This window comes from Scyliorhinus canicula, chromosome 16 (genome assembly GCF_902713615.1).
Source record: "Scyliorhinus canicula chromosome 16, sScyCan1.1, whole genome shotgun sequence".
NCBI classification, from domain to species: domain Eukaryota; kingdom Metazoa; phylum Chordata; class Chondrichthyes; order Carcharhiniformes; family Scyliorhinidae; genus Scyliorhinus; species Scyliorhinus canicula.
The window spans coordinates 39,097,726-39,114,227 of record NC_052161.1 but is presented as its reverse complement, the minus strand read 5'-3'; the positions used below and the strand labels follow the sequence as shown (position 1 = coordinate 39,114,227).

Sequence of the window (16,502 nt, the reverse complement as noted above, 5' to 3'; positions counted from 1 at the left end):
CAGCATTGTGGCAGCACCTTCATCACACAGACAAGCAGGAAGCTCTCCAAAATCTCAGATCAGTTTGGAAATGGCAGTAACTGTGAGTTTGGCTAGTGATACCATATTCCAAGAATTTATATTTTTATATGTTATCGCTCTTCTGCTATCCTTTTGCCCTCAGACTTTATCACCACATCCCATCTTTCCTTGTACTGTTCTGTTCAGTTGTTCCAACCTATTTCATTCTTGTCATGTTCATATTCCCAAATCATCACCTGTCCTTTTTCATTCTGTACTGTCTAACAGGATGCCATTGATTTTGCTAAGTACTTTGATATGATTTCACAAGAAGACAAGACTTAGGAGCAGGAGTAGGCCATTTGACCCCTCACGCCTGTTCCTCCTGGTAAATGGTCCTGGTTGCTCTGATCAATCTAACTCAGCCTTGAATATATTCAATAATCCAGCCTCCTCTGCACTCTGGAGAAGAGAATTCCACGGACTAATGACCCTCTGAGAGAGAGAAAAAATATCCCCTCATCACAGTCACAAACGGGAGACCCCCAATTTTTAAACTGTGTCCTCTGGCAATCACGCAAACAATATATGTTTGGAAGCTGTCAACTCAATATTAGCCATCATCACCTTTCCCTGGGGAGCAAGGTTGCTTTGTACTAGGGGAATGAAGGTCACAAACATTAAATTATACATAGCATAATTTAGTGGTTATGTCAGGCAATATTTGCACATTGCACATGAAGCAAAACATTATAAACTATTGATGTTGCTGGTGTTTGTGATTTCCTCATTACACGCATAGTAAATACTAACAGAAATGGTTCAACAAAACATAAATAATTGCCAGTACAACGCTTACATAAATGGCTATAAAGCTTGTACGACATCAAACTTGGCGAAGTATGAAGCTTAAATGTGACCGCAAATGTGTTTCTTTTAAATGTGCAGATAGCAAGTTTTTTGGGGTTATGATTAACTAGCTGTCTAGAGATCACCCACCTGTAAACTGTTGTGATTTTATATGGAACAAATAAATCAACTCAAACATTCTCCATTTTGATGATCAGGTTTTAGCTGAATTGCAAGATATAGTATCACCGTAATATAAAACTCTAACCTGTGACTGCAGAGACAGCAGAAATGTGCAGCTCCAATTCTCCTAGTCCCTTTCTTCATACGTGTTTATTCATAATAAATAGTGGGACTGTCAAAGAGACAGTTTTTCCCACAAGTATCCCAGATTCAGAATTCGCAAGTGGTTAATTTGCCAGTGGGTTGCCCTGGTGACAGTCCCAGATGGGGTACTGCATCAAAATGTCCAGATAATGGTCTGAGTTTGTACCACGAATAAAAGTTATATTAAACAATTACATTTGTAACATAATTTTTTGAAAGAACCATTTTCTAAAGAACCACAACAGATAAGATTGTTGGTGTTATCAGGTATTCTAAACACTTAATATAAAGAGTGGTATTTTGAATTTTCCTTTCTCCTCATCTGCACACAATTACTAATGTGTTGAGGGCTTAGCTCAGGATTAATTCCCTAAAATTCTGTTCTCAAAATATTGGTGACCTTCTTACCTTACATCCTATTTCACATCTGTTGATGTTCTATACATTTTCTTTCTCTACACATCAACTTTGCACCATCTGGTTTTCTACATGTGCTGCATAGCCTCAGGGGCAGTTGATATAATTTTCATCTGCAGAGTTTAAACCCTAAGAGAGATTTTACCTTCCAGTACTGTTTGAGTTGGCGCACCTTCTGAAATCTTTCTAAAACTATCCTGTGGCTGACTTGGTGTGATAGATTGAGATAGGGACCACACAGAAACCCACAAGAACCTTTGAAGGATGCTTTCAATTATTTCTTTTACATTGCACATTCTTGCAAATATAGGAAAACACTTTTTTTTTTAAAGTGGGGATCGTCACGACAGATCTCCCAACAGTGCCATGGCTAAAATGTAAACAGATCCTTAAAATGTGCAAGCTGTGCATTTCTAGGCGAGCCCACCTGGAAACAGCCATATGATTGAGACATCTCGAATTAATTTCGAAAATCATGGATCCAAATGTCGAGTGCAACGCATCAATAGAATAGAAACAAGGCAGTTTTAAAAAGAAAGAAATGCTGGAAAAAAAGAACTGATGTCTTTGTATCGGAAAAGATAAAACTCTAGCTAATAGTAAAAGTCTACAATAGGAGTAACACTATCACCAACATTTTTTTGTATCCATTTTAAATGTCCATTATTCACATTTTAAAATAAATAATTTTACTTATTTCGATGTAGAATCTGTCACTGTCAATCTAATGATACATTGTTAGAGGCAGGAAATTCCAGGGATTGCAAACATAAGACTCAGGAAATGTACGTATTGACATATAAACATGGAAATTCAGTAACCACAGGAAATTAAAGCCAGCATTTTATCACTGAACCACTATGAAATGCTGTGTCCATTACATGACTGAATACCTTTGGTATCCTTTCTGAGCAGCTAACACAAGCGGAGGGAACCCAAGCTCATCAAGGACATCCACCTTCACATTTCTGAAAGAGTAATAAGAAGGTTCACAGTGAAATTCTTTTGAACTTTTGAACAGCAGAAAACCTCTTTTCAATTTTAAATACCCTGCTGGCTTTTATACCCACACTTGGAAGAATGAGCAGTTCAGTGGGCGGCTGATACCCACAGAGCAAGATCTAAATGTCAGGAAAGGGACAAAGAAAACTCCCATATTAAAACATATGAAGAGGACAGATTAGTACTGAGGCAAGTGGATTTGCTGGGCATTATTTCTTATAAAGTGCGTAAGTTTACAAATCATTTAGAATTCAGGTTATCATTTGAGCTTTCCAGATATAGTTGTCATAGGCAATATTTTGGTCCATATGTAATTGGAGTCCTTTGAATATGTAATTTAGGGGAGGTGGTGGCACAGTGGTATTGTCACTGGACTAGTAATCCAGAGGCCCAGGGTAATTGTCTAGGGACCCTGGTTCGAACCCCACCACGGCAGATGATGGATTTTAAAACTCAATGAAACATCTGGAATAAAAATTCTAAAGGTGACCATGAAGCTATTGTCGATTGTCATAAAAACCCATCTGGTTCACTAATGCCATTCAGGGAAGGAAACCTGACATTTATACCTGGTCTGACCTTCATGTTATTGCAGACTCACAGCAATGTGTTTGACTTTTAAATGTCCCTCGCAATGCCCTAGCAAGCCACTCAGTTTTACTCAACAGCTACAAAGGAATGGAACCAAACAGACCACCCAGGCACTGGAAACGACAATGGCAAACCCAGCCCTGTCCACCCTGTAAGTCCTCTTTTCTAACATCTGGGGGCTCTTGCCAAAACTGGGAGAGCTGTCTCACAGACTAGTCAACCAAATCCTGACATAATCACACTCACGGAATTGTCCCTTACAGACAATGTCCCAGACAACACCATCATCAACCCCTCACCATTCCTGGGTATGTCCTGCCATATCCTGTCGTGGGCAGCATGGTAGCATAGTGGTTAGCTCCAGCTCCAGGGTCCCAGGTTCGATTCTCGGCTTGGGTCACTGTCTGTGTGGAGTCTGCACGTTCTCTCCGTGTCTGCGTGGGTTTCCTCCGGGTGCTCCGGTTTCCTCCCACAGTCCAAAGATGTGCTTGTTAGGTGGGCTTAAGTAGGGTGCTCTTTCCATGGGCCGGTGCAGACTCAATGGGATGAATGGCCTCCTTCTGCACTGTAAATTCTATGAATTATATGATCTATGAGTAGAGGTGGCAGTGCAGTAGTATATAGTTGGTAGGGAGTTACCCTGGGAGTCCTCAACATTGACTCTGGAGTCCACGAAGTATCATGGCACGAGGTCAAACATGGGCAAAGAAACCTGTTGATTACTACATACTGTCCACTGTAAGCTGCTCAATACATGCTCCCGCATGTTGAACACCACTTTGAGGCAGCACTGAGGGTGGCAGCGTGCAGAATGTACTCTGGGTGGGGGTCTTCAATGCCCATCACCAGGACTGGCTCAGTGGTACCACCACAGACTGAACTGGCTGGGTCCTAAAGGACATAGCCGCTAGACTGGGATTTTGGCAACCACAATTACTTCTCCTATTGGCGCGATTTTACTAAACGGGAACAAAGTCCCATCGCGAGGGTGTTTAGCTGCGTGTTTCCCGGAGTTTTCATCGCCGAGAACCGCAAGACTATAAAACGCGACTCGTGTTTGATGATGGGCTTCAACGAGGCCACACATAACCGCATTTTGTATACTGAGGAACCCCGCTCGCCAGAACTCCTCAGTGTGGCAAGACATCAGGACGTCATTTTTGAATGGTATCCTGATATCTGAGGCCCCAAAGTGACTCATGACCACCCCCCCCAAGGTCCAACGCACAATGGGAGGTTCCCTGCCCCACCCCCCGAACACCCATGCAGGGTACCCCGAGCCTGATCACACCCGCGCAAAAAATGTGAGCTTGGCTCCTTGTGCAGTGCCGACCTAACACCCTGGCAGTGCCCATGCCAGCTGGCAGTGTCACAGTGTCAGGCTGGAAGTGTCAGGGTGCCTTGGTGGCACCAACAGTGCCAGGGTGCCCTCTGCCCAAAGGGTATGCACCTGGGGGTATCTGATCCCCGGGAGACCACCGCGTGTGCCATTCCATCTGGTACCCATTCCCAACGCCTCAGGTACTTCAGGGATCTGAACAGTTATTGCTGTCTCGCTATAACAAGCAGATTTTCTAAAAAGTGATCCTGTCCACAATGGCAGGATTTACATCACAACATCTTGCGAGATTGCGTTAGATCTCACGTGGCGTTGTGAGCCAGATAGATCCCGGGAACGGGGTCTCCTGGTTTTTATCAGCCACGCTGCACCGCGGCGAGCTGCTTTACAGGCACAGTGTGGCCATAGCATTGTGGCCTATAGCATTAAACTTAGAGTTGTAAATGTAGGTCAGGTCAGGGGTGGAGCAGACTCTCCTGGGGTATTTTTTTAACTGGATGAGATTTGATGATAATCAAAGACTTTCATGGTTATTCTTCTTAGTGCCAGAGGATAAATAGAGTTCAATTTCACAACTCGCCATGGTGGTATTTGAACTCACAGCTGCTAGGATGCAGGTCCGGTACCATAACCATAATATATACGTAGGCTACCATATGCTTTATTGCATTCATGGGATTTAAATAATTAATAATAATCTTTATTAGTGTCACAAGTAGGCTTAACACTGCAATGAAATTAGCCTAGTTAGCAGGTTTTGATGGACCTACGAAGCGAGCAAGTTTGGGGGGAGGATCGATACTGGGTGAGATTTTTTCGAGGGGAAGTGCAGGGGGGATTCTGGGAGGGGGGGAGGGAGTTCGATGTTAATAATGGAAAGGGACGGGTCAGGCTCATGGGGCAGGGCCCGGTGGTATGATGATGGTGGATAAGAAGGGGAGGAGGGTGTGAGAGACCCCCAGTTAGGATAGTCACGTGGAATGTGAGGGGGCTGGGAGGCCAGTCAGGAGGTCAAGGATGCTTTCACATCTTAAAAGTTTGAAGGCTGATGTAGCAATGCTGCAGGAGACTCACCTGAGGGTGAAGGACCAAGTGAGACTTAAAAAGGGCTGGATTAGTCAGGTGTTTCATCCTGGATTTGGCGGAAGGGCTCGAGGGGTAGCAGTAATGGTCAGCAAAAGGGTACGGTTCCAGATGGAGAAGGTGGTTGCAGATCAGGGGGATAGGTATGTGATTGTGACAGGGGCGCTGGAGGGGAGGCTAGTGGCGCTGGTAAGTTTATATGGTCCCAATTGGGACGATGTGGGATTCACGAAGAAGGTGTTTGGGGCCATCCCCAACTTGGACACACACAAACTGTAGTGGGGGCGGACTGGAACTTGGTGCAGGAGCCAAAATTGGACAGGTCACGGCCGCGCTCACTGGTCCCGTCGGGGAGGGGGGGGGGGGGGGGGGGGCCAAGGCGCTGGCTGGGCTAATGGTGGAAATGGGAGGGGTGGACCTTTGGCGGTCCATAAGGTGTACTCACGGATTGACTTTATCATGGTGGGGAAGGCACTGCTGGCTGGGAGTAAAGTGTCGGAGTACTTGGCAATTGCAATATCAGACTATGCTCCGCATTGGGTGCATATGGTACTGGAGAAGGGGATGGTACAGAGACAAGGGTGGAAGTTAAATGCGGGACTGTTGGGGGACCGAGGATTCTGTGTCAAAATTGAAAAAGTAATTGAGGAATATGTAGGTTTTAACTGCGCAGGTGAGGTGTCAAAGGCGGTTGTCTGGGAGGCTTTAAAGGTGGTGGTGAGGGGTGAGGTGATCCCCTTCAAGGCTAGGCTAGACAAAGAGGAGAGGTTGGAATGTCAGAGGGTAATAGATGAGATTCTGGAGGTAGACAGGAGGTATGCAGAAGGTAGGGACCCAGTACAGTTGGAAAAGAGGAAGGACCTCCAGACGAGCTTTGACCGACTATCTACCAGGAAGGTGGTACGCCAAGTGAGGCAAGCAGGAGCATGGAGAGAAGGTGGGCCTTATGTTGGCGGGTCAGCTCCGTAGGGACGCTGCAGCAAGGGAAGTTTTCCAGGTGCAGGACAGGGTAGCGAAGTTGGTGGTAGCTCCAGATCAGACTAACAAGGTCTTTAAGGAATTCTATGAGAGGTTGTACAGGTCAGAACGACACAGGGGAAGCCGGGAAATGCAGGAATTTCTAGATGGGCTGGAGTACCCAAGGTTAGGGGAGAGGGACATGGCTACATTAGAGGGGGCGATAATGGAGCAGTAGATAAAAGATGCGATTGGGAGGATGCAGTCGGTGAAGTTGGCAGGGCCGGATGGGTTTCCAGTAGAATATTATAAAAAATGCAAAAATAAGCTGGTACCACTGAAGGTAGGGAAGTTTGAGGAGGCGATAGGGAAGGGGGTGTTACCACAAACTTTGGGGCAGACATCGATTTCCCTGTTATCTAAGAAAGATAAGGATCCGACAGAGTGTGCGTCGTATAGGCCCATATCACTTTTAAACGTGGACACAAAGATATTGGCGAAGGTACTGGCAGGTAGGCTAGAGGAGTGCCTCCCAAAGGTGATAGGTGAAGATAAGACGGGGTTTCTGAGAGGGAGGCAGCTCTTTTCGAACATTAGGAGGGAATTGAACGTGGTTATGGCACCGGTGGAGGGGAAGGAAAAGAAACGCCGAGAAAGCGTTTGACCGAGTAGAATGGGGGTACTTGATGACAGTTCCTGAGCGGTTTGGAATTGGACCCAGATTTGTGGACTGGGTAAAGCTACTACATAAGGAGCCGATGGCCAGTGTCCGCACAAACAACATCAGCTCAGAATACTATCCTTTCCACCGTGGGACTAGGCAGGGATGTCCTATGTCCCCCCTGCTGTTTGCACTCGAAATTGAGCCATTGGCCATCGCATTAAGAAGTTCAGAGGCATGGAAAGGAATAGTGTGCGGGGAGGGGGGGGGGGGGGGGGGGACGGATACAGCATAGGGTGTCCTTATATGCCGATGACTTATTATACGTGTCGGAACCAAATGCGTCTATAGGGGGAATACTGGAGCTGCTTCGGGTGTTTGGGTCTTTCTCAGGGTACAAATTAAATCTAGACAAGAGTGAACATTTTGTGGTGTCTCGGCCAGGAGTGGGGGCAGGGGTGGGGGGGGGGGCTGCCGTTCCATAAGGCAGGGACTCACTTTAGATACCTGGGGCTGCAGGTTGCTCGAGATTCGGGAGGGGCTCTAGTTTGGTGGGGAGGGTGAAAGCTGATCTGGCAAGGTGGGATGGTCTCGCTCTGTCATTGGCGGGTCGGGTACAGGCGGTTAAAATGTTTGTGCTGCCGCGATTCCTGTTTATTTTTCAATGCCTGCTGATTTTCCTGCCAAAGGCATTTTTCAGAATGATTGAAGGGAACCTTATTCATATGGGGGGGAAGGTGGCCAGATTTAATAAGGTGCTAGTACAGAAAGGAAGGCAGGCAGGGGGTTTGGGTCTTCCGAACCTTATGTATTATTACTGGATGGCGAATGTGGAGAAGGTACGGAGCTGGGTCAGAGGGGTTGACTCCCTTTGGGTCAGGATGGAGGAGAGTTTGGGCAGGGGGCCGGGATTGAAGGCGCTAGCGACAGCACCGCTCCCGACGGCCCTGGGGAAATACTCAGGAAGTCCGGTAGTAATAGCTTCGTTGAGAATTTGGAGGCAGTATCGACAGCACTTTAGGTTAGGGGCAGGGTCAAGGGAAATGCCGATTCGGGGCAACTGTAGATTTGAGCTGGGGAAGTGGGATGGAAATTTTCGGAGATGGGAGGAGAAAGGAATTAGGACACTAAAAGATTTATTTCTTGGGGATCGTTTTGCAGGATTGAAGGAGCTGGGAGCGAAGTATGGGCTGGAGCAGGGGGAAATATTTAGATACATGCAGGTTCGAGACTTTGCCAGAAAGGAGATACAGCTTCCCAGTAGAGCCGGCTTCCACACTGCTGGAGGAGGTGCTGACAACAGGGGGAATGGGTGAAGGGGGTAATGTTGGCGGTTTACGGGGCTATTTTGGAGGAGGAGAAGGCGCCGCTAGAAGGGATCAAGGCAAAGTGGGAGGAAGAGTTGGGAGAGGGTATCGAGGAGGGGTTCTGGTGTGAGGTACTCCAGAGGGTGAAAGCCTCCACCTCGTGTGCGAGGTTGGGGATGATACAGCTAAAGGTGGTGTATAGAGCGCACCTTACAAGGGCGAGAATGAGCCGGCTCTTTGACGGGATAGAAGGTGTGTGTGAACAGTGCGGGGGGCGCAAACCACGTTCATATGTTTTGGTCCTGTCCAAAGCTGGAGGATTACTGGAAGGAGGTGTTTAGGGTAATCTCTAAAGTGGTGCACGTGAAAATGGACCCAGGCCCTCAGCAGGCCATATTCGGGGTGTCGGTCCAGCCAAGGTTGGAAACGGGCGCGGAAGAAGATGTTGTAGCTTTCGCCTCGTTGATCGCCCGAAGGCAGATCCTGTTAGGGTAGAGATCAACCTCTCCACCCTGTGCCCTGGCATGGCAGGGGGACCTGCTGGAATTTGTAACGCTTGAAAAGGTCAAATTTGAACTGAGGGGAAGGATGGAGGGGTTCTACAATTCATGGGTGTTATTCGTTATGCACTTTCGAGAATTGGATCACATCAAACATTAGGGGGGTTGGGGGCTGGGAGGGTTGGGGGGAAAAGGACTGCATGTGTTAATGGTGACTATGGGTGATTCCTGATTCCTTTTTGTCATTTGTTTATGTTAACATGCGGGCCAATGTCTGGTGTTTGATGGGAGGATGGAATCGTTGTTATTGATATGGGGATTGATATTACATTCATTACTGATTTTTGATTATTGTTGGGTGTAAATTTGGGAGAAAATTAGAATAAAAAATATATTTTTTTAAAACAATGAAATTACAGTGAAAATGCCCTAGACGCCACACCTGTTCGGGTACACTGAGAGAGAATTCAGAATGTCCAATTCACCTAACAAGCACGTATTTTGGGGCTTACTTGCCTGGTTTGCTACCACTCTAGCCAATAAAGAGATATTTGCTCAGGTTAAAAAAGGTATCTGCCCTGAGCTGTAGGATTCCAACTTCTAACTCATCATTTTAACATTACTGTTTTGTTAGCCTAATGTGCAAAATGGTCTTTTGGCTGGACACCTTCTTCAAAAAGCAAAGGCAGAAGAGATTTTTCGTCCTTGGGGTGTGCCGATGTTAAAAAAAAAATAATTCACCCTAGTCTCATGTAATATTTGGAATGCATTGGGGTAAACTAGCCCCTCAGTATGTTAAATTTTATATATTTCACACCAGCACTGACGATGATACAGGTATCGGTCTGTGGAAGTGTGAAATGTAGAAATTAAACAATCTGGGTTGCATTTATATGCTGAAAATTTAAGATTCTCCTTGGTAAATTATAAGCATAGCTGTAACAATTTTTGAGTGTTAAAGAAAATATAGCCCGTTGTATCTGTATGTAAAAATGCAATAATTTGGGAACAGAATATCAAATTCAGAGTAAACCAATTGAAATTTGTCAACCGTAAATACGCAGCCTGTATTAGTAAGGGGAATCAATACCACACTGTTGCAAATAGCTGTAAACCAGCGAGCAGATGTAAGCAAGGTCACCTACCCTGACTGCAGTATGTGGCATACTTCCTTGACATCATTCTTAATTATAGCATGGTGCAGATGCTTTCCATTCATTGGTTCCCCTAATCGTAAAAGGAACAGAAAGTAAAGGTTAAAAGCTACATGTCAACCATGAAAGGAAAAATAAAACAAGATTGAATATTTATTACTGTACCCAGTAACAATTGTGGATCGGACAACAGTTTCACAAGAAGCTCCTCAGGGTGGCCAGGGTGAATCACAAGCTCCATGCTCCTGGCAGCACTCCTGACCCAAACATTCATAAAACCCCTGCCACTGTTGCTTCACAGCTTCAGGGTCCCAGGTTCGATTCCCGGCTTGGGTCACTGTCTGCACGTTCTCCCCGTGTCTGCGTGAGTTTCTTCCGGGTGCTCCGGTTTCCTCCCACATGCCCCGAAAGACGTGCTGTTAGGTGAACTGGACATTCTGAATTCTCCCTCTGTGTACTCGAACAGGTGCCGGAATGTGGCGACTAAGGGCTTTTCACAGTAACTTCATTGCAGTGTTAATGTAAGCCTACCTGAGACAATAAAGATTATTATTAGAAAGTGTGCCCCCAATGCGTTGTGATGTCACTATGGCATGTGAGTTACCCCTCCCCCGCCATGATCTCACCATGCATCCTGTCTTGTGTCTTGCAGAGTTACCTTATTACGAGGCGGGACTGGCTGGTGTCCTTCACCTTATTTACCAACGTTCCGATCTGCCTCGGCCTTCTATCCGAAGGGTGTGGGGTGTGGATGGGTTGGGCTGGGTGCAGAGTGTGTCGAGTGGGGGGCTGTAGGAGACCGGGGTGGTGTAGTGGGAGGGGGAGGGTACACCCGACTGTCCTGGGGGCTTTGGAGGATGGCACGGGCCAGAATCCACACGGCAGTCGGGTGTACCCCCCCCCCCCCCCAACCGGGGCGCCCTCAGAGGTGTAAGGAGACGGGGCCAGAGATCATAGAATCACAGAATTTACAGTGCAGAAGGAGGCCATTCGGCCCATCGATTATGCACCGGCCGGTGGAAAGAGCACCCTAGCTAAGCCCACACCTCAACTCCATCCCCGTAACCCAGCAACCCCACCCAACCTTTTTGGACACGGAGGGCAATTTAGCATGGCCAATCTACCTAACCTGCACATCTTTGGACTGTGGGAGGAAACCTGAGCACCCAGAGGAAACCCACACACACACGGAGAGAACGTGCAGACTCCGCACAAACAGTGAGCCAAGTCGGGAATTGAACGTGGGACCCAGGGGCTGTGAAGCAACTGTGCTAACCAGTGTGCTACCGTGCCCCCTCATGATGTGGGGACACCATGTGGTAGGGTCTACCCAATGAGTGACCCATCATGGCTCACCATGCCCAGGACCAACCCCAAACCTCCTCCGCACCCTATCCCCAGCCCTGTCTACCCTCAAGGTCTGTGGGCCCGTGTGATGGACTGTCTAGCCCACATGCAGGGATCATCCGGGTGGACATGAGGGCAGGAGTCAGACTCTGTTAAACGATGCAGAGCATCAGAGCTCATTAGGGCAGTACGATAGCATAGTGGTTAGCACGGTTGCTTCACAGCTCCAGTGTCCCAGGTTCGATTCCCGGCTTGGGTCAATGTCTGTGTGGAGTCTGCATGTTCTCCCCGTGTGTGCGTGGGTTTCCTCCGGGTACTCCGGATTTCTCCCACAGTCCAAAGATGTGCAGGTTAGGTGGATTGGCTATTCTAAATTGCCCTGTGTCCAAAAAGGTTAGGTGGGGTTAATGGGTTACAGGGGTAAAGGTTATAGGGTGGAGGTGTGGGATTTAAGTGGGGTGCTCTTTCCAAGGGCTGGTGCAGACACAATGGGCTGAATGGCCTCCTTCTGCACTATAAATTATATGATTCTATGATTGCTGACTGTCACCATCCTCCATCTCATGGACCAGACCTGCTGATACTGCCAACCCAGGGCCAACACCCTGTGATGAAGCTGATGGGAAGCTCGGAAGGGAGTGGAGGTGCTAGGTGAGTTGGGAGGGGGGGGGGGGGGGGGGGGGTGTGCAGGGGGAATGGAATACAGGTACGGGGTACAGGGTGGCCTTGGGTGACGGGGGGTATGTGGGGGTGAGATGGGACGACTGGGCTGCCGATGGTGAGGCTGCCTCATTGGCGAATCTGGAGATGGTTAGGTTGTCCCGTGCGTGTCAGCCTCAGCACACACATCATGCAGCTTCCTGTGCCCACCCAAGCCCCATGCCATGCCGATGCTGACCCTGTTCCACATCCTCCTCATCAGATGAGGCCTGGCGTTCATCCTCCTCCTCCAGCATGACCCCTCTGCTTCTGCAGGCCACCACGATGTGGGAGACCTTTCTTGGGTTATACTGGAGTGCCCCATCAGAGCGGCCCAAGCACCTGAACCACAGCTTCAGGAAGCCGATACACAGCTTGAAGACATTGCTGGTTGCAGCATGGGCGTCATTGTAACGGTTCTCCGCATTGATCTGGGGTCTCCAGACAGACGTCATTAATCACGACTGCAGCGGATAACCCCTGTCGACAATGAGACAACCCATCACCTGAGGGAGCGCCTTGAAGGTGCCAGAAACTGCCAAGTGCTCCAGGATGAATGCGTTGTGCACATTGCCTGGGACCGGGCACAAACATGCACGATGTGCAGCCGGTGCTCACACACCAAATGCACATTCATCAAGTGGAAGCCTGGTTGATGAATGGCACCCCCTAATGCACCATTGATCGTAGGGGGACATGTGTCCCATTGATCACCTTCTGGACTTGGGGTATGCCTGAGATGGCGGCGAATCCTGCTGCTGGACAACCTGGTGGGTGCAGTTCACATTGAGGTTTATACAGTGCACCGTCCAGGCATATAGGGCAGCCATGAGGGTGTGGATGCACCTGTGGATAGAGTTCTGGGAGATCCCAGACTGGTCCCCATTTGGCACGTGGAATGACACTGCGGCGTAAAAGTTCAGTACGACCATCACCTTGACGGTCACCAGGAGCCGCTGCCCTCCTCCCTATCCTCTTGGTTACAGGTGCACCATAATCCGGAAGATATGTTGCACGGTCTCCCTGCTCAGCTACAGTCATCAATGATATGCCCCGTCCAGCAGGTCCTCAAATAACAGGCACTGCCGATGTACATGGGGTCTGATGCAGTGCCTCCTTCCCACCTCCTTCCCGGCCTGTTGGGCGGCCGGCTCTCCATCCTCACCGTCTGGCCCCTGCTCATCTGGCTCCTGTTCTGCAGGGTCCTCCCCGAGCAGCACCTGCCCGTGCAGCCTTAGTGTGTCCACAAGGGCCACCGCCACCAGGCAGATGACAACCATTCCTGGCTGGACTCCAAAATCCATTGTCCCAGGGGTTAACGGCAGACCTGTTAGCTGGTGAGTACTCTCGTGCCCATTCAGGTCCAACGGGCTACACAGTGGCCCTGGCTTGCATTGCAGCCCCTGCCCCAGCATGTCCCATTTCCCCTCCCAATCTAAACCCCATCCCCGACCGTTCCCCCTGACACTCAGCCTTCTGCACTCCACACCTGGCTCCACCAGGGGGTCTCTAACCCCACCACCTATCCTTGCTGGCGCTACCCATGCCCTCTGCAGCCCCTATTCGGAGCCCTCCTGTGGGGTATACTGTGAGAGCCCTCCTTGGGTGGGCTGTATGATACCCCCCCAGCAGGGTGGCACCTGATTGGAGGGGGAGTGGGGGGGTGGGGGGGGGGGGGAGGTTGGGCACTATGCACCCCCCCCCCCCAATCCCCCCTTGCCCTTCCTCCCTCCCTTCCTTCCCCCACGCCCCCTTTTGGCTTTGGTTGTGTTTTGCTTTTATTCTCAGGGAAAAGTGCGGCCTCCCTCCCCCCCGGGTTGCGCAATCCTTTGGTTCCTCAAATATCTTGTTTTTTTCTTCTTAACTTACTCCTCGTTGCTGGCCTCAAACAGGTTTTGGAACAGGCCAACAAACTGCCCCCAAGGATCTAGGAAGCCTTCCTCCGACTCTTGGGTGGCATATTTAAACTTCTCCAGGTGGAGAAATTCCGAAACGTCAGCGAGCCAGTCTGCAACTGTGTGTGGTGCTGCTGATCGCCAGCCAAGCAGGATTCTCCGGCGTGCGATTAGGGAAGCGAAAGCAAGGGCGTTAGCCCCCTTCCCCATGTGTAGTTCTGGCTGCTCTGATACCCCTAAGATTGCCACTATTCGGCATGGCTTGACCCTCACCCCACAACCTTGGACATTGCCTCGGTGAAGGCTGTCCAGAACCCAGCAAATTTAGGACAATCCCAGAACATGTGGGTGTGGTTGGCCGGGCCCCTCTGGCACCGTTCACATTCCTCTGGGAAGAACCTGCTCATTCAGGTTATGGTCAGGTGCGCACTGTGCCTCACTTTGAGCTGCATTAGGCTTAGCCTTGCGCAGGAGGAGGTGAAATTAGCCCTGCTCAGTGCTTCGCTCCAGAGTCCACACATTACATCCATCCCCAGTTCGTCCTCCCATTTTTGTCTGGTCTCGTCCAGTGGTGTTCGGGCTCTGCCCAGTAATTTTCCCACATAGTCCTTGCTGCTTGAGCCTATCAGGTCCTCTAGTAGTGTGGTTTCTGGGGCCTTGGTCCACATTTCTAAACACCACAAGTGAACTGCGTCAGCATCATTTCCGACTACTGGGTTGGACCCGTTAACGATATGTTAACAAACGCGACTCTACATTTTGAATGCCCATGCTGGCGTGGGGCATGGAACGTGTCCACATTGCCATCGAGCTGCCGGAGCATGGAACTCCGTTGGGTGCCAGGCGCCAACCTTGATTTTTAGCTGATTCATGATTCTCCGCCCCATCATAATTCGGGATTCCGGCGTCACTGAATCCCGCCCTCTGTACCCTGAGGTAGACTGGGTTCCTTCTAACGTTTTCTGAGGTTGGAGTGTTTCTTTTTGGGTTTGACTTCTTTAAAGCTATTAGAACAGGAGCAATTGAGTGGCAGCGCACGGCGAGGTGTGGTTGGTCAATCTTTGATTGATGTGTTGAAGAGAGAGCCTGTTTGCCATACCTCTACACTGTTGGAGCCCCTCCCTCCTGTAGGTGTAAGTTTGATGGGGGAGTTAGATATCGTCTTCTCGGTGGTCTTATGTGATGGTTTCCTGAGTGTCGGCCTCATTGTGGTTGGGTTTTCCATGTGGAAGCTGTGTTTGTGTCTCTGTTCAGGCTTTCGTCTCCTTTAATATCTTTCTTGTGATGACGTGCAGTGTGGGCAGTGTCTATTATTCTTCAAATGTTCTTTCCCTCGGTGGAGGGGGTTCTTTTTCTCTTCATCTGGGTGAGCAGTGTCCAGTTATAAATTCTGCTCTGGTCAGCTGGTGGTTCCCTTTATTGTACCAGGTTGGGGGGGGGGGGGGGGGGGGGGGGGGGGGGGGGGGGGGGGGGGGGGGGGGTAATTGATTCTTCTTTGTCAGACTGTGCCAGGCCCGTTGCTGTAGTTGGTATCCTCCTGCCCTCTGGAGCTTGGGATGTCCCTGATTGAAATAACTCATTGGGGACATCCTGAGAGGCTGGATTTTGCTTCTTCTGTGCACGGGAGCTTGGGGTTGAGCCGAGTCCTGTACTTTGCTTGATATCCTGTCGCACACTTAATGGTGGCAATGCTTTCTTCTTTGAATGAGCAGCTTGTTCTCTTCTCCATTAATGGGTTAATAGGCGTGTCTCAGGAATTATGGACTATGATGGGGTCCTGATCCTTCGTTATCCTGTGATCCACTCCTGGGAGTTCTACTTCTCTTTCTTTTTTGTTTTCTTGGAAGGTATTGAGGACACTGATCATAATCCGAACATGTTGCTGCTGGTCCTCTCTGTATAAATGTGGGGAATAATGTTGGTTCTGTAATGGGCCTGAGACTGGGGTTTTGCTGTGTTGTGTGGTATATATGTAACACTCTTTTAGAACTGGGGTTCTCGTGTATTTTCGTTGTATGTTTCCTTTTTTTTAAGGGTGAGTGTGAGGAATCCATGATTGGTTCCTGCGTGGGTGCAGAAAGGTCTGGTATCTGAGGAGAGGAGACTGTGGTGTCTCTGGCCGTGGTGGAGTAGAGGGAGATATGTATTGATGTGCACCCGAACATGACGCAAGAAATATATCCTGAACTCTAGTGGCAATTGCAAGAAATCGCTGTGTGGGAAGGTAGAACATAGAACAGTACAGCACAGAACAGGCCCTTCGGCCCTCAATGTTGTGCCGAGCCATGATCACCCTACTCAAACCCACGTATCCACCCTATACCCGTAACCCAACAACCCTCCCATTAATCTTACTTTTATTAGCACACTACGG

General features: G+C 48.9%; 1 protein-coding gene across 3 annotated transcripts in view; it reads right to left on the bottom strand.

Moving 5' to 3' along the window:
- Window positions 1-16,502, bottom strand: part of fank1 (fibronectin type III and ankyrin repeat domains 1) — a 72,219-nt gene that overhangs the window by 28,196 nt on the left and 27,521 nt on the right. For all 3 annotated transcript variants that reach the window (XM_038773751.1, XM_038773750.1, XM_038773749.1), the window contains exons 4-5: window positions 10,179-10,260; window positions 2,487-2,561 (exon numbers count right to left, since the gene is read on the bottom strand). In XM_038773751.1, the coding sequence (XP_038629679.1) occupies window positions 2,487-2,561; window positions 10,179-10,260 (157 nt within the window). The remainder of the gene's footprint in view (window positions 1-2,486; window positions 2,562-10,178; window positions 10,261-16,502) is intronic.